The following is a 24,238-nucleotide window of genomic DNA, read 5'->3' on the forward strand; positions in this document are numbered from 1 at the left end:
TGTAGACTACACATTGTGTCTGTGTGGAGTCTGGAGTCGCTAGGGCAACAGGCCTGCCTGCTCTGAGAAGAGGAGAGAACACGGCAGAAAGCTAACACAATATGATGCCCCATCACTTTATTAACTCAGCCACTTACTTAGATTAACTAGTAAGTAAACTTTAGGGGTCGCTTTAATGCAGAATATTTTTTTTTTAACGGAATATCTTGCTGCGTTATGTAAACGCAGATGTAAAATGCCTGATGTGTAGCTACTTTTCTCGGTGTAGCTGGCCTACTTTTCTCTAGTAAAATATTAACTTTAAGCAAAACATTTGAAAGGATGTAGCCAGCTACATTTCCTATGATAAACAGACATATGATGGCCATGCATCATTTTTGCAAAAAATACCTTGCTTTTTTCATTGTAAGCTCAGTTACTTGTTGCTGCCAGCCAAATAGCGTTGCACTTCTTTTGTCATCTGATTAAAATGAAGCATAATGTGTTGCACTAATGTATTTTCTCTGAAGGAAAACTATAGATGCACATCCCTGATCACTCTATTGAAGCAAAAAAACACGACTTTCAATATAAAATGCGACACGTCAATACACAGCTGGAACTATGGTAAGCTTCATAGTGTAAAATAATGTGACCGGTGAAATGAAGAATGCAATCGGCTTCATCTCCTAAAGTATTGCACAAGTTGACTGCGGGTTTTTAATTTAAAAAGTAGCTACAAATATTAAAATGTGTTGAAAAACGTCAAATAAAAAGTTTCAATGCTATTGACATATTGAAAAAACAGACTATTTCCAAATACCCCGGTATATGGTATACCGCCCAAGCCTAACATTAAGTCAAGTGATCACAAACTAGTCTGACCAGTAACATTGATAGTAGGTTACACACCTCCAGTGTAGAATTAACGCAGAATGGCACAACTTACCCGATTTGAAGCTTGACAATAAGCAGCTAAATTGTTTTGGATGAGAGTCCTTTAACTAAAGTATTCTGCAGCGAACAAGCCCTCCTCTACAAACTCACCACTGTAGGAACCTCAGGAGATCAACAACCACTGCATAATAAAGCATAAGAAAAAGATTTGTATTTATTTTGTATTGTCCTCCTCCTCTCACAGCATATGCCCTGTAGGAGACTTAACTCCTCTGCAGTTCTAGGCCTCCTTTAAAAGTAATTCTCCCTCGTGACGAATGTTGAACCAAGAGAACAGGTCTGAGGCATCAGTCAACAGAGCTGATCTCCCCAGAGAGTGGTCTGTGCTCGGCAGTGGTTTCAGGGAGAGACCGGGGGATGGTGGAGGGTGGGTGATTTTAGCTGGCAGCCTGGCTGTCTGTGGGTGGTGTATTGTCGGATGACGGGGCAGACTCCAGTGTTGGGGAGGACGGGGTAGAGTCACTAGAGGGCACTGGTGCTGGGGATGAGTCCTCCGCGGGCGCAGGGGCAGCAGCGTCAGCCCCTCCTGGGGAGGCTCCCTCGTTCTCGTCCTCCTGGGGGTAGAGCTCGGGGTACTTCTGCATACACTCCTGCATACCGCGGAAGTTGTCGATACACTCTGAACCCTTCACCTCCTCATTGCTGTAGTGGAAGCAGGAGAAGGCCTCCTTGAACTGTGTCCCACAGGGCCCGCTAGCCATCCCTCCCAGGCATGGACAATTCCAGTTGATCTCTCCACTAGGCAGGATCAGGCCTAGAGGAATAGAAATATAAGAGGAAAGGGAAGGGGGATACCTAGTCAGTTGCACAACTGAATGCATTCAACCAAAATGTGTCTTCCGCATTTAACCCAACCCCTCTGAATCAGAGAGGTGCAGGGAGCTGCCTTAACGTCATCGGCGCCCGGAGAGCAATTGCTGTTGGGGGTTAACTGCCTTGCTCAAGGGTAGAACGGCAGTTTTTTTCCACCTTGCTAGCATGTACAGCGTATTCGGAAAGCATTCAGACCCCTTGACTTTTTCCACATTGTTACGTTACAGCCTTATTCTAAAATGGATTACATCGTCCCCCCCCCAATCATCAACCTACACACAATACCCCATAATAAGAAAGCAAAAACAGGTTTTTATAAATTTTGACAAATGTATAAAATGATAAATAAATATCACATTTACATAAGTATTCAGACCCTTTACTCAGTACTTTGTTGAAGCACCTTTGGCAGCAATTACAGCCTCGAGTCTTCTTGGGTTTGACGCTACAAGCTTGGCACACCTGTGTTTGGGGAGTTTCTCTCATTCTTCTCTGCAGATCCTCTCAAGCGCTGTCAGGTTGGATGGGGAGCGTCGCGGAACAGCTATTTTCAGGTCTCTACAGATATGTTCGATCGGGTTCAAGTCCGGGCTCTGGCTGGGCCACTCAAGGACATTCAGAGACTTGTCCCGAAGCCACTCCTGTGTTGTCTTGGCTGTGTGCTTACGTCGTTGTCCTGTTGGAAGGTGAACTGTCGCCCCAGTCTGAGGTCCTGGAGCAGGTTTTCATCAAGGATCTCTCTGTACTTTGCTCCGTTCATCTTTCCCTTGATCCTGACTAGTCTCCCAGTTCCTTCTGCTGAAAAACCACCATGCTTCACTTTAGGGATGGTTTTGGCCTGGTTTTCTCCAGACATGACGCTTGGCATTCAGGCCAAAGAGTTCAATCTCGGTTTCATCAGCCCAGAGAATCTTGTTTCTCATGGTCAGAGTCCTTTAGGTGCCTTTTGGCAAACTTCAGGCCCTTTTCCCCCCGATTGCTCAGTTTGGCCAGGTGGCCAACTCTAGGAAGAGTCTTGATGGTTCCAAACTTCTTCCATTTAAAAATGATGGAGGCCACTGTGTTCTTGGGGACCTTCAATGCGGCAGACATTTTTTGCTACCCTTCCCCAGATTTGTGCCTAGAAACAATCCTGTCTCGGAACTCTACGGACAATTGCTTCGACCTCATGGCTTTTGCTCTGACATGCACTGTCAACTGTGGGACCTCACATAGACAGGTGTGTGCCTTTCCAAATCATGTCCAATCAATTACCACAGGTGGACTCCAATGAAGTTGTAGAAACATCTCAAGGATGATCAATGGACACAGGATGCCCCTGAGCTCAATTTCGAGTCTCATGGCAAAGGGTCTGAATACTTATGTAAATAAGGTATTTCTATTTTATGAGGATTTTTCCAAATTTAATCCATTCTAGAATAAGGCTGCAACGTAACAAAATGTGGAAAAAGTGAAGGGGTCTGAATACTTTCCGAATGCACTGTATTGACATGGTTATAACTTCATCATTCACCTCTTTGGTATCTTTGTAATGACTACACTACTGATGAGTGTTCCATAATTCTTCTCCATCCCTGACATGAATTCACAGCCCACTCACCATGGTCTTCGTAGGGGTCATTGGGGTCGTCTGCAATGAGCTCAGCGTTGCTGGGTGCTTCATGGTCTTCCTTGGTAACGAAGATGATGCGATCTTTACCTGGCAAGGAGAAAACACAGGTTAGAGGATGGCATGAAAATATGGCATCTCTAAGGAAACAATGGCTAAGGAGCTATGACCATGAGATACTAAATGCACTTCCCCTCCCCTGTCTCCAGGCATGTTTTATTAAAGCAAAGTGGGAGACCAATTATACAAATTCATGGTTAATATTGTCTGACTGACCCAATAAACACAAGTGCATTTATCTATTGGATCAATGCAAGTGGTTGGCTATTAATATGTTGGCCATAAATGCTGCTAAGTTAACAATTCGACAACAGCTGTTTTTCACCAGAGTTCTGTAAACAGAGTGCTGAATCAATGTCCACTAACTATGTTTAACCAGCAGGGTCCAGATTTAAAACAAACTGAACTGTCACCCAACATGACCCTTTGATTGCTAGAAGATACCGAACCTACCGTTACGCTTGTTTACACTGAGGTCGGAACGCAAATCATGGTTACATTAAGACACCGTAGAGCCGGCGCGAGATATGGGTCGGAAAACGTACCTCAATGCAGGGATGGAATATGCCACTGTACTTCAAATTGTACCATTATCCACACTGCTCCATCGAGAAGATTGAAATACTGCTAGTTTCTCTGTAAACGGCCCTTTTCATCCTCATGCTAGCTAGCAGTAGCCACAGCTGCCATTATGGAATGGCATGTTGTGTTGAACATAAGTCATTGGACGAAAGGAGTCTTCTGTACGGGGGAGTTTTGTTAAGAACCCCGTTGCTCAATAAGAACATTAAAACGCGTTGCTTGCGGTACAGTTTTGGAAGCATAAGGACATTATCTTTCATATCAGCACGAAATTATTAAAAAAAAATAAAAGGTTAAATTGATACACACCTTGATAGGCTTAGTGTTCCCACATGGCCATATCACCACGTTACAGAGTTTGTTTACGGAAGAGGCGACCACCTGTGCTAATTAGCTATCTAGTATGCTCTGAACATCTGTCTGTAAGCATAACTCGGGAAGTGTAGCTTCGTCGGATGGAGGTACCTATAGCGGTATGGATATGCACAAAACTGCTATAAAGGCCTTTTCACACTGCATTGTTCTTAGCCCCGGGCTATCTTAGCCACAGGCTAGACTGGCCCTGGGCTAGCTTAGCCTGTGTTCACACAAGTATTTGTTAACCCTGTGCTAAGCTTTAGCCCTGGGCTAAGGAATGACACTTGTATTCCACAGCCCTGGGATAACGGACAAATATGTGACCAATGTTATAAGCAATAAGAAATGTATTAACACATTATTTCATCTTGCGTCTAGCCTAGCATTTGATTTCCAATAGTGATGGTTTGTATAAACTTTGCCATCTGTCTGAAACAATGTTTCACTTTGAAATTCGATCTCGCCACTGTACAGAGAATGCTGTGCATGAACGAGACATCAACTTTTCTGATCTAGGCGGAATCATGCAACAATATTATCATCATGGATATATCCATTTAAAAGTAAAAGCTATGAAAAAAGACAAATGGAACATTTGCTGCCTTTCAAGTTGTAGTGTTTGTAGCTTTAGTTGGCTAAGTGAGAAGACATTAGCCAGCCTGCTGCACAATAACCATGTTTGTTAGGCACAGCAACCAATGTTTTTGCATGGATTAAAGTATTTTGGTTTTTGTCCTCAGATCAAATTGTATTGGCCACATGCGCCGAATACAACAGGTGCAGACATTACAGTGAAATGCTTACTTACAGCCCTTAACCAACAGTGCATTTATTTTTTATAAAAAAGTAAAATAAAACAACAACAAAAAAGTGTTGAGAAAAAAAAGAGCAGAGGTAAAATAAAATAACAGTAGGGAGGCTATACAGTGGGGGAAAAAAGTATTTAGTCAGCCATCACGGATCAGTCGTCCTGGTCCCTTTGCAGAAAAACAGCCCCAAAGCATTTTACATTTACATTTACATTTTAGTCATTTAGCAGACGCTCTTATCCAGAGCGACTTACAGTTAGTGAGTGCATACATTTTTTCATACTGGCCCCCCGTGGGAATCGAACCCACAACCCTGGCGTTGCAAACGCCATGCTCTACCAACTGAGCTACAGTTCAGAGCTACAGTTCAGTTGGTTAAATGTCTTGCAACATTATGTAGTGTGAAAGTAAATCGCACATCACATTGATATACCCTCACAACCCTTTTCCTGATATTTATTTATTCACACATTACGTTTTTGTTTTTCCATCCTAGAGATACACTATAAACGTTAAAATTTAAACAAAATCAACAGAACTTGGAAAATGCCAGTGGAAAACAATCCTAGTTATAGTCTCAAAAAACAAACGCCAGAGTACCACATGAAATCATCATAAGCTCCTCTGGTGAGGATGTTCGAATAGTGAATACAGTGCACGGAAAGTTTAGTTAACATACTCATACAAGAATACAGGAATTATCAAAAGAAAAAAATGCATGCCTCCATTTTCAACAGCGTCTCAACAACTATGACAATCATGCTACATCATTGCAGGTATTCACTGTACTTCCATTGGATAGTTATATAGAGTAAGAAAATGTGATAAAATGCTTATGGCCACTAGAGCATGGAAGCATATGACCAGACACACACATATACAACAGTATATACTCATTGGCAGACTGAAAAACGACCCCTTCCCATTTCCTTCCCACACCCACCCTACATGATTGCCCCTCTACCCATCCAGCAGCTTGAGGATGCTGTCTCTCTCCTTCAGTGCTTTCCATGCCTGATCCTTCTCCTTCTTTGTCGGTGTGCGTTTCTTCTGCCTGGCAGCCATAATGCGACGGAAGCCCTCCATGACCTCATTATCAGACACCCGGACCCTCTGCCGCAACTCCTGCTTCCGCATCTCCTCCTTTGCCAGGCGGAGTAACTCCTGCTCAAAGCATGATGTTTCCACCCCCATGCTTCACAGTAGGTATGGTGTTCTTTGGATGCAACTCAGCATTCTTTGTCCTCCAAACACGACGAGTTGAGTTTTTACCAAAAAGTTATATTTTGGTTTCATCTGACCATATGAGTTTGGAGTGTGACTGTTTGAGGTTGTGGACAGGTGTCTTTTATACTGATAACAAGTTCAAACAGGTGCCATTAATACAGGTAACGAGTGGAGGACAGAGGAGCCTCTTAAAGAAGAAGTTACAGGTCTGTGAGAGCCAGAAATCTTGCTTGTTTGTAGGTGACCAAATACTTATTTTCCACCATAATTTGCAAATAAATTCATAAGAAATCCTACAATGTGATTTTCTGGATTATTTTCCCTCATTTTGTCTGTCATAGTTGACGTGTACCTATGATGAAAATTACAGGCCTCTCTCATCTTTTTAAGTGGGAGAACTTGCACAATTGGTGGCTGACTAAATACTTTTTTTCCCCCACTGTATATCCGGGGGGTACCGGTGCAGAGTCAATGCGGGGGCACCGGCTAGTTGAGGTAGTTGAAGTAATATGTACATGTGGGTAGAGTTAAAGTGACTATGCATAAATAATTAACAGAGTAGCAGCAGCGTAAAAAATATGGGGGTGGGGGGCAGTGCAAATAGTCTGGGTAGCCATGATTAGCTGTTCAGGAGTCTTATGGCTTGGGGGTAGAAGCTGTTGAGAAGTCTTTTGGACCTAGACTTGGCACTCGGTACCGCTTGCCGTGCGGTAGCAGAGAGAACAGTCTATGACTAGGGTGGCTGGAGTCTTTGACAATTTTGAGGGCCTTCCTCTGACACCGCCTGGTATAGAGGTCCTGGATGGCAGGAAGCTTGGCCCCAGTGATGTACTGGGCCGTACGCACTACCCTCTGTAGTGCCTTGCGGTCGGAGGCCAAGCAGTTGCCATTCCAGGCAGTGATGCAACCAGTCAGGATGGTCTCGATGGTGCAGCTGTATAATTTTTTGAGGATCTGAGGACCCATGCCGAATCTTTTCACTCCTGAGGGGGAATATCAATCAATCAATTTTATCAATCAATTTTATTTTATATAGCCCTTCTTACATCAGCTAATATCTCGAAGTGCTGTACAGAAACCCAGCCTAAAACCCCAAACAGCTAGTAATGCAGGTGTGGCTTAGGCTTTGTCGTGCCCTCTTCACGACTGTCTTGGTGTGTTTGGACCATGATAGTTCGTTGGTGATGTGGACACCAAGGAACTTGAAGCTCTCAACCTGTTCCACTACAGATGAGAATGGGGGCGTGCTCAGTCCTCTTTTTTTTCCTGTAGTCCACAATCATCTCCTTTGTCTTGGTCACGTTGAGGGAGAGGTTGTTATCCTGGCACCACACGGCCAGGTCTCTGACCTCCTCCCTATAGGCTGTCTCATCGTTGTCGGTGATCAGGCCTACCACTGTTGTGTCGTCGGCAAACTTAATGATGGTGTTGGAGTCGTGCCTGGCCATGCAGTCATGGGTGAACAGGGAGTACAGGAGGGGACTGAGCACGCACCCCTTAGGGACCCCCTTGTTGAGGATCAGTGTGGCAGATGTGTTGTTACCTACCCTTACCACCTGGGGGCGGCCCGTCAGGAAGTCCAGGATCCAGTTGCAGAGGGAGGTGTTTAGTCCCAGGATCCTTAGCTTAGTGATGAGCTTTGAGGGCTCTATGGTGTTGAATGCTGAGCTGTAGTCAATGAATAGCATTCTCACGTAGGTGTTCCTCTTGTCCAGGTGGGAAAGGGCAGTGTGGAGTACAATAGACATGGCATCATCTGTTGATCTGTTGGGGCGGTATGCAAATTGGAGTGGGTCTAGGGTTTCTGGAGTGGGTCTGGTGTTGATGTGAGCCATGACCAGCCTTTCAAAGCACTTCATGGCTACAGACGTCAGTGCTACGGGTCGGTAGTCATTTAGGCAGGTTATCTTAGTGTCCTTGGGCACGGGGACTATGGTGGTCTGCTTGAAACATGTTGGTATTACAGACTCAGTCAGGGACATGTTGAAAATATCAGTGAAGACACTTGCCAGTTGGTCAGCACATGCTCGGAGTACACGTCCTGGTAATCCGTCTGGCCCTGTGGCCTTGTGAATGTTGACCTGCTTAAAAGTCTTACTCACATCGGCTACGGAGAGCGTGATCACATAGTCATCCGGAACAGCTGGTGCTCTCATGCATGCTTCAGTGTTGCTTGCCTCGAAGCGAGCATAGAAGTGGTTTAGCTCGTCTGGTAGGGTTGTGTCACTGGGAAGCTCGCGGCTGTGCTTCCCTTTGTAGTCTGTGATAGTTTTCAAGCCCTGCCACATCCGACGAGCGTCAGAGCCGGTGTAGTACGATTCAATCTTAGTCCTGTATTGACTCTGCCTGTTTGATGGTTCGTCGGAGGGCATAGCGGGATTTCTTATAAGCGTCCGGGTTAGAGTCCCGCTCCTTGAAAGCGGCAGCTCTACCCATTAGCTCAGTGCGGATGTTTCCTGTAATCCATGGCTTCTGGTTGGGGTATTGGTAAATTCAATTGATTGGACATGATTTGGAAAGGCACACACCTGTCTATATAAGGTCCCACAGTTGACAGTGCATGTCAGAGCAAAAACCAAGCCATGAGGTCAAAGGAATTGTCCGTAGAACTCCGAGACAGGATTATGTCGAGGCACAGATCTGGGGAAGGGTACCAAAATATTTCTGCAGCATTAAAGATCCCCAAGAACACATTGGCCTCCATCGTTCTTAAATGGAAGAAGTTTGGAACCACCAAGACTCTTCCTAGAGCTGGCGCAGTGGTCTAAGGCACTGCATCGCAGTGCTAGCTGTGCCACTAGAGATCCTGGTTCGAATCCAGGCCCAGCGTCGTCCAGGGTAGGGGAGGGAATGGCCGGCAGGAATGTAGCTCAGTTGGTAGAGCATGGCGTTTGCAACGCCAGGGTTGTGGGTTCGATTCCCAGGGGGGGCCAGTATGAAAAATTAAATAAAAATAATGTATGCACTCACTAACTGTAAGTCGCTCTGGATAAGAGCGTCTGCTAAATGACTAAAATGTAAAAATGTATGTACGTACGGTCACTGTGGGGACTTTATTGATGAAGCCAATGATTGATGTGGTGTACTCCTCAATGCTATCTGAAGAGATAGGATTAAATAGTATTTATTTACTTATCAAAATAACAGTGCAGCTTTTGTGATTGGACTGAGCATTGTAGTAGTTGTTCTTGACCCTGATTCACACTGGCTAACCCCGAAAAGTGCTCCGGAGCAGGGCCGGCTAGTCCTGGGCTAAGGTTGGTGCTAGCCCACTTTATAAAAAGTGTGAACACTTGTTTAGCCTCAGGCTAAAATCTCCCTTAGCCCTGGCCTAGGGTGCAGTGTGAACACACCATACGTGTATCTTTTTTTATTTGAAGGATTGGTTCTTGCTGATGAAAGGTAAGGGCCATATGTTTCGAAAGCCATATTGCAAGCAACGATTGACGTTTCTAAATGTTAAAACAGTGTTGGGGTTGTAGTTCACACACACACAGAGTAGTTGTGGGCAAAGCAAATGGCTGAATGCCACCTAGTCTGAGAACTAAATGGAACCATGATTGTGTCGGTATCTTCTGGCAAGCACTTTGACAGCTCTGCCTGAAATAAAGTAATCTACTAGCCTTGCTAGTTAATTAGCTATCTGGCTAACATGGAAGATAATGTGCTCGTCTCGTACTAATAGTCTTCTTTTACAAATCAGATTAATCCTGAGATAATCTGATTGCCCTATTTATAGACCTCTTCAAACCCTATAACTGGCTGCTGTAACTAAACACCATCAAATTACTGCACCAATAAAGCTGGAACAAGTAACGCTGACATGCTAGCATGCTAACTAGCTACCTAACGTTTCCATGCTAGCCCCTTCAATGACATTACACAAGCGAAATGAATGAAAAGCTAAGGTGTGCTATTACCCTCTTGCTTGCAGTACGACATGACAGACGGTGGTGATATCCGTCGGTCCTCTACTTGTACCATAAGCAATGACGGTTTTTGTACAACAATTAGCTACAGTGCATGTAGACATTAAATAACCGCCCGTTTTTCGTTGCCTTTGACCCCTCTGTGCTTTGACTTCTGGACGCAGTCTAATGACGTTTTCTGGGCAGCCACTGGTGATTTGTGCAGCTGATCCAGGATCAGATTACACAACCCCCATAATGAGGATAAAACATCAATCTGAGCCTGGACCAGTAGTGAGGGGCAACTCCTACCAACTCCTGTGGAGTACCAGATGACTATTTTGCAGTACTCTACCAAAAAAGAAGTGCAACTTGTACTGCACTCTTCTAGCAGTATGTACCACAATAATATTGGTATATACCTTTTGATGCATATTGTAGTGTAATTTATGCCATGTGAATGTTCAACACAGAATGTTGTTTTCTAGCATTTATTGAAAAACATTGGCCTGAACAAAGACATGGGCCCTATGTCCATGGTAGTGTTTTATTTGGGGTCACTGCTATGCTTTTTCAGTGGGGTGCATGACAGTAGATTATCTAACTACTGTAAAGTAAAAAAAAGAAGAAATCGAGTAAAATTGTTTTAACAAAAATTGGGTCCAATACAGAAAGTAAAAACCACTAAATTAAACCCCATTCCATCCCTACCAAACCTAGGCAGTTTCTACATTGATTCAGTCTGGGAATAAAAGACCACAACAAACGCTTCCCTTTATGACCCAGAGACAAAGGACAAACATATGCCCTTGATAAAACTAGCAGGAATACAAATATATTCCATGATTAAAATAAAATAAAATAAAGGTACATGAAAACTAACAAAGCTTGTTGGAGATTCCCAGAGCCATTGAAGGAATACATGTACAAGTATATTTATACTTTTTTTTACCCCAATATGTGGCTCTTCAAACCCCATGCACAGCTTACAATGACCTGAAATTAACATGACATGGCTTTCTTTCCACTCTCCAAAAATGTCCAGGTGTAGTGCTTGTGTTGGTTTAAGAACAGACTCCTTTAAATGGTGTCTGTCTTCAATTTCCTTGAGCAAGCTTCTGCCAACCACAACTGATGTCAGTCAATGACATGACAGACCTTTGTGCCTTTAACCCTTCTATAGAAGATAAGACCATCTTTGAGTAGCCTGGCTGGTCAGATGAAGAGAGGAGGGTAATAGAATTGAAAAACAAAACAAATGGGACAGAACAGGCGCAATTCCATGCTGAACACTGGGTCAAGTGCCATCTTTCTTTCCCAGTGAGATCTAGTCTGCATATGAGCCCTCAAGAGCTTCTGGGAACACAATGAAGCTGAGAAAGAGGACGCGTCGCAGAGGCAGAATGTACTGATTTGTGCGCATTAGATACAATGCAAAATAAAAAGTAAGTAATTTGTAGAGTGTGGACGCTGTGTGTCTGTGGAGGAGGGTGTTTCTAGAATAGCAGCGCTCCCATGCTGCCCATTTCACTCTGCTCCTTGACAAAGATCTCGAAGTACTGGTAGATGATGGTGACGGCCAATAGGATTCCAGTACCCGAACCGATGGCGCCCAGAAAGTCCGCCATGACGGACAGCCCACCTATGCATAGGCCACCGAAGGCTGCAGCCGTGGGGATGTACCTTCACAAAGAGCACAAGATTTTAGAAATGTATAGAAAGATATACACAGCAATAATTATTGACACTTGGGGCAGAGTGCAACCAAAGGTGCGTATGTTTTTACCGGTTGAGCTCATGCACCATGGAGGTCTCTCTGTGTCCCCTCATCACCATCTGCTGTTCCTTCAGCTGCTTAGCCACCTGTCAGACATGCACAGTTAGCAACTACCATACTTCAGTGTACCTATGTGCATCTAACAGTTGAAACAAATACATCTGGTGCATCAAGGGACTCACATCTTTGGCAGAGGATCCTGAAACCTCAATCCATGTCTTGGAGAAGAAGGCACAGGAGCCCAGCATGAAGACGATGTAGATTGCAGCATGGATGGGGTCATCTAGAACAGAACCAAAGGACTCTGGGGGAGAGAGGTAGTAGCAGAGACCTCCAACCGGGTAGGCACGAGCTGGTCCTCCAGTGGAAGTATCCTATACACAAACACACAATCCATTAAGTATAGATTCTCTATATAAGCATAGCACAATCAGGGCTGTTAGGAGTAAAACAGGGCTCAAGACTGACCATTGAGTTACATTTTGCAACCATTTGACTTAGCTGTGCGAGTTACATGTGTTCTACATTGCAACCTCACTCAAACCATCTCTATTGGATAAAAAAACATCACAAAATTCTGGAGGCCAATTTTGACAGTGAAATATAACAATAGCCTAATTGCCAATCCCAATTTCATGACAATCACTGGATTAGGTTGCACATCAAAATCTTAAATTATGCATTCCTGCTTGTTAGTGCGGAGCGATTAGTGCTTTTTGAAGTCAGTTCAGTTTCGAGTATAAAAACAAACAAGTTTCCACTTTTTTTTCTTCTTCCATTAAATGCACTATGTGGATTGAATACTGTAACACAGAAAAACAATTACTAAAAGTCCCATGATGGTAGTGACTGCCCATTACTGCTTATCACTTACTAACCATAATTTATTGACATTACTTTAATAAAAATATTTCAGTTGTGTATTACATTTGTTTTATTTGATTACTTTATTATTTCATTCCAAGTCATCTCATCTCTATAGCGCTGCTGCCTATGCTGTCTGACGATCACTATTTAAGTAGTTCTTTAAAGTAAATAAATAAGGCATACTTTTATGACTGCTGAATACCAACTATCAAAATCACTTAGCGTGGTATCTTGACCTGAAAATACATTGTCTAAGCAACTGCTCCATCACTCTCGATCATGCATTCTTCGGTCTCTTTCACGTAGCAGGCGTAAAAGAAACAGACCGGACAAGTAGGCGCAGAATGGATTATGTTCATTGTAGCTAATTACCACGTTTTTTTGCGCTAAACTATGTAGAATATTGGCCTGTTGGAAACCACGTCGCACAGTTCGGGCTTGATCTGATTTCTCTCTACAGAAACTACACATGGAGCAGACAAAAAATTTTTAAAAATTAAAATGGATTCAAATAATTGAACCCATGTCAGTCAATTACGAAAAATAACCATTGCCCAGCAATACTGCTTCGACAGATAAAACAACTTCTTGAATACCATCTCAGTAGTCTATTACACTTCTTAACCCTTTACACTCGTACCCGTATATGGGTTAAAAATGGCAGATTTTGGCACTGATAAACACCTAAATTGGAACGCAGTGGCTGTACGGTAACATGCTATACATGACGTCAGAGCTCTGGCTCTGCGCTTCACATCACTGAATGGGTTTTGACTGACTGCCGTTCTGAACTTCAGCACCTCTCACGACAAGAAGTTGGCAGTACTGCACCCGCCAATCATGACTCCTTTCTATGCGCACCAAAATTATGATACTTTCCCTGAATTGCATTGTGAAAGCCTAACACTGAAATATCATATGTTATAACTTAGCTCGTCATGTTGTCAATAGAACAGGCTTTCAAATTATGCCCACCTGACCCAGATTGTGATTTATAATGTACTGTTTTTGGATTGCGTAAACAGTAATTGTGTGATGCTGGGGATGCAGGGTTGTGTTCCAAACAAAACAACTACAAATGTGCTTGCTGTAGTTCCTCAACAGCACAGCTAAGAGTCATGTCATAAAAGGGCATTGAAATTACTTAGGAACTGTGCACAATTTGGAGAGGTGTGGCCACTTTGACATTTTTTGGTTTTACGTTGTTCTACCCCACATTTTCCAGGAATATTCTTATCATGGTACTGAATGTATCCAGAGTATTTTCAGATTAAAATGCACATAAAATCAACAGTGTAATGTTTGGATTCAGTCTTGTGTCAGGTTGTATCCTCACCTTTAGTCTAATAATTTTCCAATAATCTCCAAACTGTTCCCTTTCAAATGCTACAGTGAGGGAAAAAAGTATTTGATCCCCTGCTGATTTTGTACGTTTGCACACTGACAAAGAAATGATCAGTCTATAATTTTAATGGTAGGTTTATTTGATCAGAGAGAGACAGAATAACAACAACAAAATCCAGAAAAAAACATGTCAAAAATGTTATAAATTGATTTGCATTTTAATGAGGGAAAAAGTATTTGACCCCCTCTCAATCAGAAAGATTTCTGGCTCCCATGTGTCTGTTATACAGGTAACGAACTGAGATTAGGAGCACACTCTTAAAGGGAGTGCTCCTAATCTCAGTTTGTTACCTGTTTAAATGACACCTGTCCACAGAAGCAATCAATCAGATTCCAAACTCTCCACCATGGCCAAGACCAAAGAGCTCTCCAAGGATGTCAGGGACAAGATTGTAGACCTACACAAGGCTGAAATTGGCTACAAGACCATCGCCAAGCAGCTTGGTGAGAAGGTGACAACAGTTGGTGTGATTATTCGCAAACGGAAGAAACACAAAATAACTGTCAATCTCCCTCGGCCTGGGGCTCCATGCAAGTTCTCACCTCGTGGAGTTGCAATGATCATGAGAACGGTGAGGAATCAGCCCAGAACTACACGGGAGGATCTTGTCAATGATCTCAAGGCAGCTAGGACCATAGTCACCAAGAAAACAATTGGTAACACACTACGCCATGAAGGACTGAAATCCTGCAGCGCCTGCAAGGTCCCCCTGCTCAAGAAAGCACATATACAGGCCCGTCTGAAGTTTGCCAATGAACATCTGAATGATTCAGAGGTGAACTGGGTGAAAGTGTTGTGGTCAGATGAGACCAAAATCGAGCTCTTTGGCATCAACTCAACTCGCCGTGTTTGGAGGAGGAGGAATGCTGCCTATGACCCCAAGAACACCATCCCCACCGTCAAACATGGAGGTGGAAACATTATGCTTTGGGCGTGTTTTTCTGCTAAGGGGACAGGACAACTTCACCGCATCAAAGGGATGATGGACGGGCCATGTACCGTCAAATCTTGGGTGAGAACCTCCTTCTCTCAGCCAGGGCATTGAAAATGGGTCGTGGATGGGTATTCCAGCATGACAATGACCCAAAACACACGGCCAAGGCAACAAAGGAGTGGCTCAAGAAGAACCACATTAAGGTCCTGGAGTAGCCAGTCTCCAGACCTTAATCCCATAGAAAATCTGTGGCAAACGTCAGGCTTAATGACTTGGAGAAGATCTGCAAAGAGGAGTGGGACAAAATCCCTCCTGAGATGTGTGCAAACCTGGTGGCCAACTACAAGAAACGTCTGACCTCTGTGATTGCCAACAAGGGTTTTGCCACCAAGTACTAAGTCATGTTTTGCAGAGGGGTCAAATACATATTTCCCTCATTAAAATGCAAATCAATTTATAACATTTTTGACATGCGTTTTTCTGGATTTTTGTTTTGTTATTCTGTCTCTCACTGTTCAAATAAACCAACCATTAAAATTATAGACTGATCATGTCTTTGTCAGTGGGCAAACGTACAAAATCAGCAGGGGATCAAATACTTTTTTCCCCTCACTGTATCATGGTTATGCATTACCCTTTTTTTTTTTTTTTTTTTGGCGTGTGACCAAAACTTGGGCTGGTGCTACCAACTGAAAAAGTTAGTGGCACCAGTGCCACCAGGGGAAAATGTCTGGAGCCTTCTTAAAACCTTCCAAAGGCTAGCTCTCTTACACAGGATCACAGGATTGCTGAAAGAAATATGTCTAATCTGTCAACACTACCAGTGTGCTGTCATAGTAGTCCAAAACATGTGATCATAACCCCATTATGGCTTCAAACAGACTCTTCGTTGTTTACAGTCACACACACAGGAGTATTCAGTACCGTTTTAACCTCGTGAAGGTTTAATGTGATGAGAAAAAAATAACTAAGTAGATGTATATTTTTTAATAGTACTGGTGTAATGAACGCTGGTGAGGCAAGTCTCTACCTCTGTGTGATGAACACAGAAGCAACACTCAAAGATCATTGTGGACAGGTACTTACAGACCAGGTGCCCAGCAGGTTAACCAGAAAGTTGCCACTGAATCGCGTGGAGAGCATCTGAGAGATGACGTACAGGTTGGACACGAGGGCAGACTGGAGGATGATGGGAATGTTGGAGGTGTAGAAGAGCTTGATGGGATAGGTGTTGTACTGGCCACGGTAACGGGCAGACTTGATGGGCAAGTCCACCCTGAAGCCCTGGAAGGAGGAGGCGAAAAGTGTTCAAGACCTTTCAAAAACAACCACAGAAATCCAATGGTATTCAAAGTTGGTTTTCAAATATTCTATGCATGCAGCTTTTTGGTCTGAACATTTATGTTCACATTGTCAACAGATCCAATGGTCATATCATAGGTCACTTAGGCAACCATTTGTAAAACCAATCAAACGACAGCCAAGACGATATAGGCTATAGAGGGGGTCGTCTGTCCACTGACCTGGAAGTATATGACTACAGCAAAGACGAAGACGGTGGCGATGAGGTTCAAGAGGTTAGGCAGGTTCTGGCGGTAGAAGGCCTCTCTCAGGGCGCGCACCTTGTCTGTGCGGGTGGCCAACAGGTGGAACAGTGCAATGACGGCACCTTCAAACTCCGTTCCTGAGACACAAGAGACAAGGTTACCCAACTAACCACAGCAGAGGGAACAATCCTGACTGACGAGCAAGAGCACATTGTCAATACACATACACTATTTATTCAAAAGTATGTGGAAACCCCTTCAAATTAGTGGTTTCGGCTATTTCAGCTACACCCAATGCTGACAGGTGTATAAAAATCGAGCACACAGCCATGCAATCTCCATAGACAAACATTGGCAGTAGAATGGCCTTACTGAAGAGCTCAGTGACTCAACGTGGCACCGTCATAGGATGCCACCTTTTCAACATGTCAGTTTGTCAATTTTCTGCCCTGCTAGAGCTGCCGCAGTCAACTGTAAGTTCTGTTATTGTGAAGTGGAAACGTCTAGGAGCAACATCGGCTCAGCCGCGAAGAGGTAGGCCACACAAGCTCACAGAACGGGACTGGCGAGTGCTGAAGCGTGTAGCGCATAAAATCATCTGTCCTCGATTGCAACACTCACCAAGTTCCAAACTGCCTCTGGAAGCAACGTCAGCACAAGAACTGTTCGTCGGGAGCTTCATGAAATGGGTTTCATAGCCGAGTAGCCGCACACAAGCGTAAGATCACCATGCGCAATGCCAAGCGTCGGCTGGAGTGGTGTAAAGCTCGCCGCCATTGGACTCTGGAGCAGTGGAAACGCGTTCTCTGGAATGATGAATCACGCTTCACCATCTGGCAGTCCGACGGATTAATCTGGGTTTGGCGGTTGCCAGGAAAGCGCTACCTGCCCCAACGCATAATGTCAACTGTAAAGTTTGGTGGAGGAGGAATAATGGTCTGGGGCTGTTTTTCATGGTTTGTGCTAGGCCCCTTAGTTCCAGTGAAGGGAAATCTTAACACTACAGCACACAATGCCATTCTAGATGATTCTGTGCTTCCAACTTTGTGGCAACAGTTTGCAGTTTCCTGTTTCAGCATGACAATGCCCCCGTGCACAAAGCGAGGTCCATACAGAAATGGTTTGTTGAGATCGGTGTGGAAGAACTTGACTTGCCTGCACAAAGCCCTGACCTCAACCCCATCGAACACCTTTGGGATGAATCGGAACACCGACTGCGAGCCAGGCGTAATCGCCCAACATCAGTGCCCGACCTCACTAATGCTCGTGGCTGAATGGAAGCAAGTCCCCAACATCTAGTGGAAAGCCTTCCCAGAAGAGTGGAGGCTGTTATAGCAGCAAAAGGGGACCAACTCCCTACTAATGCCCATGACTTTGGAATGAGATGTTCGACAAGCAGGTGTCCACATACTTTTGGTCATGTAGTTTATGTATACTAGCCTTACTGCTACCTACCTCTCCCAGTGTTGACAGTTGTGGGACTGAAGGCCTTCCAGACGATGGTCTCACAGATGTTGGTGGCAATGAACAGGGAGATACCAGAGCCTAGACCATAGCCCTTCTGCAGCAGCTCATCCAGCAGCAGCACAATCAGACCTGCCACAAACAACTGGTGAAGAAGGAGAGAGAGCTTAAAATAGGGACGGGAAAGGGTATATTGAGTCAGTTGCACAACTGAACGTATTCAACCGAAATGGGAGAGGTGCGGCATCATCAGCGCCCGGGGAGCAGTTGTTGTAGGGGGTTAACTGCCTTGCTAACTAACCTGAATGATGATGAGCAGGCAGATCCCAGCACCCATCTCTGAGGGGTCTCCGTACATGCCTGTCATCACGTACACAATGGCCTGCCCAATGGTAATGATCATGCCAAACACTGCAGAGACAAAGGAAGATTGTTCCATTCAATATCCTTGGACAGTTGTGAGTTGATAGGTGTCAAAAAATACACCCCACCCTTATGACAGGCTAGAGACCCTTATTCTAATACCCATCACATAACAAGCCCACAACTCAGAACAGTTGCCGGGTGGTTATATAATAATATATATCATTCAACTCATTATGATTAATCCCATTCCTTAGTAAAAACTGCTTCTGTGCGAGATGATTAGAGGGTGGACCTACATTTCTGCGCTCCATTGAAGAGTGCTCTGTCCTTGGGGGTGTCTCCAACCTCAATGATCTTGGCTCCAGCCAGCAGCTGCATGATGAGACCTGAGGTAACGATGGGTGAGATACCCAGCTCCATCAGAGTACCTGAAGAATGGTGGAGGATCACAGTACTCAGTTATCAGTCAAACATTATTATGAACCAACACTGTTGTAATGGAAAAGGGGATTCTACGAAGGCAAAGCTCTGAATACAGTGACATATCAGCTAAAGAATGTCAGCTTTTGCAAAGACTGCTTGTCAAAAGAGATAAGACCTGATAACATCACAGGGAATAATTATTTATCCATGTAAGAGGTGGGAACCAAACAGTAAAAGGTGTAATATAGATGGTTCTAACATGATCAGTAGCCAAGACTGAGAGCCGTTAATAAATGGAGGGAGACCGGTGTGTCAATGACGTGAGCCCATTGTTTAGCTTAGCAACAACCACAATGGGTAAAGAAAGCTTTAGAACGCTGGAAAACCCATTCACTTACGTGTTTTGTTTGAAATTAACATGCTATATTTTTTGGTTTAGATCGTATTCATGCCATCTTAACTGGCAGTATAATAGATCCTTTAGTACAGCACTTCTAATATCCAACTCGACTTGAAGAATGTATTTTCTGTACTATAAATATTTAGTAGTGCTGAGCGATTTACCGACATTTCCTTTTTTTGGTTATTAAACAACTAATTACTTGAATTCCATTTAACCTACTATGTAAGGTTAGTTTCACACAGACCACATGAGGAATGTACACAACATGAGAGGGATGGAGATCCTGAAAGTATGCCTTATTTACTTTGAAGAACTAGTAAAAGGATTTCCTCTGACAGCTCTGCAGCATGCTTAAGCAGGCTAGCCTAGCTAAATAGGATGACTAAAGACAGTACAGTATTTGGGGAGCACAGAGAATGTTGTATGGCTGCTACTGCCTGAGCAGAGATGAGATGATGACTAAGGATTTAAAAATAATAAAGTAATCAAATAAAAACGAAGTAATATACACAACTGAACTATTTTATTATTTCATAGTAATTTCCTATTGATGTCTATCCAATTTTGACCTGACATAGACAATATAATATTTTAAATGATTTGGCAATTGAATGTTCATTGTTTTTGCATTTGAAATTTTCATGAAAAAATAAAAAATAAACATTTGAATGTCATTGTTTCATAATGCATTTATCTTTTTAAAATTATCGAAATCTGTGATTTATTTTATCAAACCGAAATGACCTCAAAGCACTAATCACTCAGCACTATTAGCTAGCTGTCTATTACTAGCTGGTTGGATGGGCAGCCATGCAGGTTGGTACTGCATAGTTAGCTAGCATTACAGATCGACAAACGAGGCAAAAAGTATTATGCAGGCTAGATAAAGCTAGCTTGCAACCGTCGCTAGATTGGGTTATGAAATGAATGCCTAATTTGAAAATAGTTAGCCAACTAGCTAGCTTACCATCTTTGGGTTGCTTGAAAGTTGTCATGTTCAAAATGCGCACACACTTTCTGCCATGAAGAGTGACACTGCTTCTGCCTATCCAACTATACATAACATGCAGTCATGACACTTGACGAACGTTCTTCTTTTTAGTATTCTCGTCTATTAGCTAGCTACTAGTAGTAACTGTTTCATGACTGGCTAGCTATCCAACCAGCGAATCTGCACGATATATTTCTAGTCCTAGCCTCCAGAAATACATTGCAGTGGAGAAGCAAAGCAAAAACTATGATAATGTTCCCACTCACACTACGGACCCAGCATAGTTGTCTGTTTTTACAATGGCACAGGACACCTGCGTGCATGCAGTTATTGCATTGAATTAGCATTTTACCACCTCGGCTTCGTAGCTTGAAATAATTACTTGCTGGCTTTATACAAAGATCAGGCATCAACTCGATTATAGATTGAACACTTGGGTATTTAAAAATGTTATATTTAAGCCATTTAACACAGCACTAAAATTAATGCATTTCAATGAGATTCCTTTTTTGTACCCTTTGTGGGCGGGCCGAATCTGTTGCTAGGGACGCACTGTTCAAATGTTTAAACTCGTCTTCCTCCATATGGACTGATGATTACAGACACAGGCAAGCATTCAAACTAAGTAGAACCAGACTGTTGGGTTCTCACCTCTGTTGGAGGCCAGGATTACTCTCATCCAGTAGAAGGGATCTGCAGAGTCCGAGGACATGATGCCAAAGAGGGGAATCTAGAGGACAGGAGACAAAGAGAAAGAATGAACCCAATAAACAGTACCCACAAGAGTTATAACCACACTCATTGAGTCATCATTACCTGTGGCCTTAACCATATTATCAGCTAGTGATAATAAGACCAAAGACAGGCAGGGCTTCTCTGCAAGCACCATACAATATATAGAATTACACAGAGACAGATGTTCAGGTCAGCAGATACTAACCTGGCAGCACACCAGGAAGATGAAGAGAGTGATGGCAGTCCATAGTACTTTTTCTCTGAACTGAATCTGTAGAGGTAAAAGAGGGACGTTATAGAAACATCACTAGAGCTAAGACGGTTGAAGAGCTAGTGAAAAGAAATTGCAGTATACTATACCTTTCTCTCTGGTTTCTGAATCTCGGGTAAGACCGCACAAAACGGCTTTATGACTTCCAAAAATTTGACTGGAAAAAAACATGAGGTTGGTTAGTTTCTTTGGGGAAAAAACTACATACAACAGGGATTTAACATACACAGTAACATAGGTATTGTCCTATGTGAACCAGTGAAAGATACTCAAACTTTATCAGGATGAAACATCACTCCCATGCATGCAAAAATTTGGTTCCACTCACATTCACAGACAAGGTCAACAAGCTACTAACTAGCTAGTTAGCTAAGTAAGGTAAACGAGTTAACTAGCTATATTGTATGTAGGAACAAACTAGTGATTGTGAAAGCAGATTAACAGAGGCAATAGAAATACAGTAACTACTGTAGCTAGACAGCTAACCTTAGGAATTCAAAGAAGTTGACATTCATTGGGAATGCCAATGTTGCTTATTCAAAACAATGTTAGCAAGCTAGCAGCAAACTACAGTCCTAATGTCTGATAACAGTTAAGTTACTGTCACATTAATTGCAAAGACTTGAACCAGGCAGTATCAGTGCTAATAGGTACTGACACTGTTACAGCAGACTACGCTAGCTAGTTACATTTCTTAGAATGACACCAAGACTGTAGAGGGTAGCTAGTTAGCGAATGTTGAAGGTGCACACAGCAATCTAAATGCCCCAAACAAGTGCCAAGGGTCAACTAGTTGTGGGCACTTCATGAGTCTCTTGTTAGCTAACGTCAGCGGCGACTGTACGTTAGCTGCCTCCTGCCGTTAGCTTCCCATTCCGTTAACTAACGAGATATATATATATAATTTTACAGTTAATAGATAAGTAAATGGTGATTTGTGTAACCCTAATTTGCTAATGTTAGCTAAGGACGCACCATAACTACTAGTTAACTACCCAAGTTACGGTAACTTTAGCTTGTTGACGACGTAACGGTACACCTGACGTTAGCATTGGCTAGTTAGTAGCAAGATACAATACATGTCCGGTCATAGCTAAACATTTAAAATAAATCTAACATGCAATTCACAGGTACATCGACTTTAGAAAAATAACTCACTGCCCATGGTGTCCTTTATCCGATTCCTGTTGTGTTAAACTGGTGCCAATTGAAGGATCAGCACAGTTTGCGTGGCACCATCGAACCGCTCTGCACCGAAAAGGAAGCGCCGTAAAGACACGTCATCAATAAAGCGCTACTACACGTCAGATCTTCGAGCGTTCTTCGGTGTGGTGCTTTCACGACAACTGGGAACTCGGACAAAAACGAGGTCAAATCATGACGTCAGTGATCGTCAGGGAGGAAAGACGGAGCTTTAGAAATATGCCCGATTTTCCGACTTTGAATTCCGAGTTGGATGCCCATGCAAAACGATTTTTACCCAGTCGTAGCTCTTTTTTTTTTTCGCGTTAGCAGTTGTCTTGAAGGGACTGAAGTCGAAGATTTCCGAGTTCCGTGCTCCCAGTTGTTCTGAACGCTGCATAATTATCCTAACCTGCTACATTAATTATTCTAACCTGCTGCGTAAATTCTCCTAACCTGCTACCAAAAGTCAAATCTGACAAAAATGTATCCATCTAGTCAAAACAGAGAAATCTCAAATATGCGTTTGATTATGATAAAATAAGAAATATTACACTTGCAGGAAATGCAAAACTTCAGAAGAACTGCTGCCGGGTCATTAAAATGTATTAAATTATGACATGAGACTGCTCATTCAGTAGTTACCTTCACTGGAATTAAAATGTATGATCATGAACAAATTCAAATAATGTTTATTTGACTTCAATGATTTGGGAATGCAGAAAATGTTGTAGTTAACACTTACTGCCCATCAGGGGTCAGCATTATACAATTTTTATCACTGCATGTCTTTTTTTACAGCCTTCAGTGGGCGCTAGATACTGTATAATGCAAGCGCAGAGAAGTGAGCGACTTGTAAAGCGACTAAGTAAATACATGTGCAAATTTAAATAGTTTTTTTTTTAATAAAAATATTGGACAAAGATGAAAAGTGTCTCTCTATTAGACCTATACAATGTTAAAACACCCTAGAGTCGAAAGAGGCACCCGTGCGTGACTATTTATGCTATTGATTTACCACTTGTAGTGGCTGCAGCTTAATCACGTCTTTCCCATACCATGGAAAGCAGCTTTTTTCTACACATGACACACATAGACAATAAAATCGTCACAAAATCGTGTGTAAAACCCGAACCGAGCTACAAACTCACCACCTATCGAAAGATGATACTCTCAGAGAAGAGGGTAGGTGCCACTCAATATGGCGACCGGAGTATCGGTAAGTGGGTGTGTCGAAAGGAAAATTGTGGGCGTGTGGAAAGCGCTCTGCTTTTGGTTAGATGGTTTTGATTGAGCTGTGTTTTTTCTTCAGTTTCTTACCATGCAGCTACCATACATTTGAGATACCATCCTTAGAGAGTTTGGGCTTCTGTTTTTAAGTCAGACGATGAGTCTGAGTCGTATTTTCAGTTATAAAACTAAAGATGGTTTATTTTTTATTAAAAGTATTGATGATGGGTGGTGTATTGTTGCCAAATGCGTTGTATGCGTGAGTTTACTGTGACGGTCACCCTGATATTGGCTACTGTATGTAGCTACCTCCCACGCCGTTGCCGGACAGCAGTGCTTGTC

General features: G+C 43.1%; 2 protein-coding genes across 2 annotated transcripts; both read right to left on the bottom strand.

Annotated features, from left to right (window-relative positions):
* Positions 1–374: 374 nt before the first annotated feature.
* Positions 375–10,510, bottom strand: LOC121578218 (mitochondrial intermembrane space import and assembly protein 40-like). Its single transcript, XM_041892426.2, has 3 exons — positions 10,314–10,510; positions 3,350–3,448; positions 375–1,690 (listed from the first exon to the last, which is right to left on the bottom strand). The coding sequence occupies exons 1-3, from the start codon at positions 10,375–10,377 to the stop codon at positions 1,314–1,316; spliced, it is 540 nt and encodes a 179-aa protein (XP_041748360.1). The 5' UTR covers positions 10,378–10,510; the 3' UTR covers positions 375–1,313.
* Positions 10,511–10,834: 324 nt separating this feature from the next.
* Positions 10,835–22,764, bottom strand: LOC121578219 (protein transport protein Sec61 subunit alpha). Its single transcript, XM_041892427.2, has 12 exons — positions 22,643–22,764; positions 21,574–21,641; positions 21,419–21,484; positions 21,130–21,208; positions 18,958–19,089; positions 18,597–18,706; positions 18,287–18,440; positions 16,808–16,968; positions 16,371–16,568; positions 12,261–12,452; positions 12,088–12,164; positions 10,835–11,984 (listed from the first exon to the last, which is right to left on the bottom strand). Exons 1-12 carry the CDS (start codon positions 22,647–22,649, stop codon positions 11,798–11,800), a joined length of 1,431 nt encoding a protein of 476 aa, XP_041748361.1. The 5' UTR covers positions 22,650–22,764; the 3' UTR covers positions 10,835–11,797.
* Between the last annotated feature and the right edge of the window lie 1,474 nt (positions 22,765–24,238).

Source organism: Coregonus clupeaformis, chromosome 12 (genome assembly GCF_020615455.1).
Source record: "Coregonus clupeaformis isolate EN_2021a chromosome 12, ASM2061545v1, whole genome shotgun sequence".
Taxonomy (NCBI): Eukaryota; Metazoa; Chordata; class Actinopteri; order Salmoniformes; family Salmonidae; genus Coregonus; species Coregonus clupeaformis.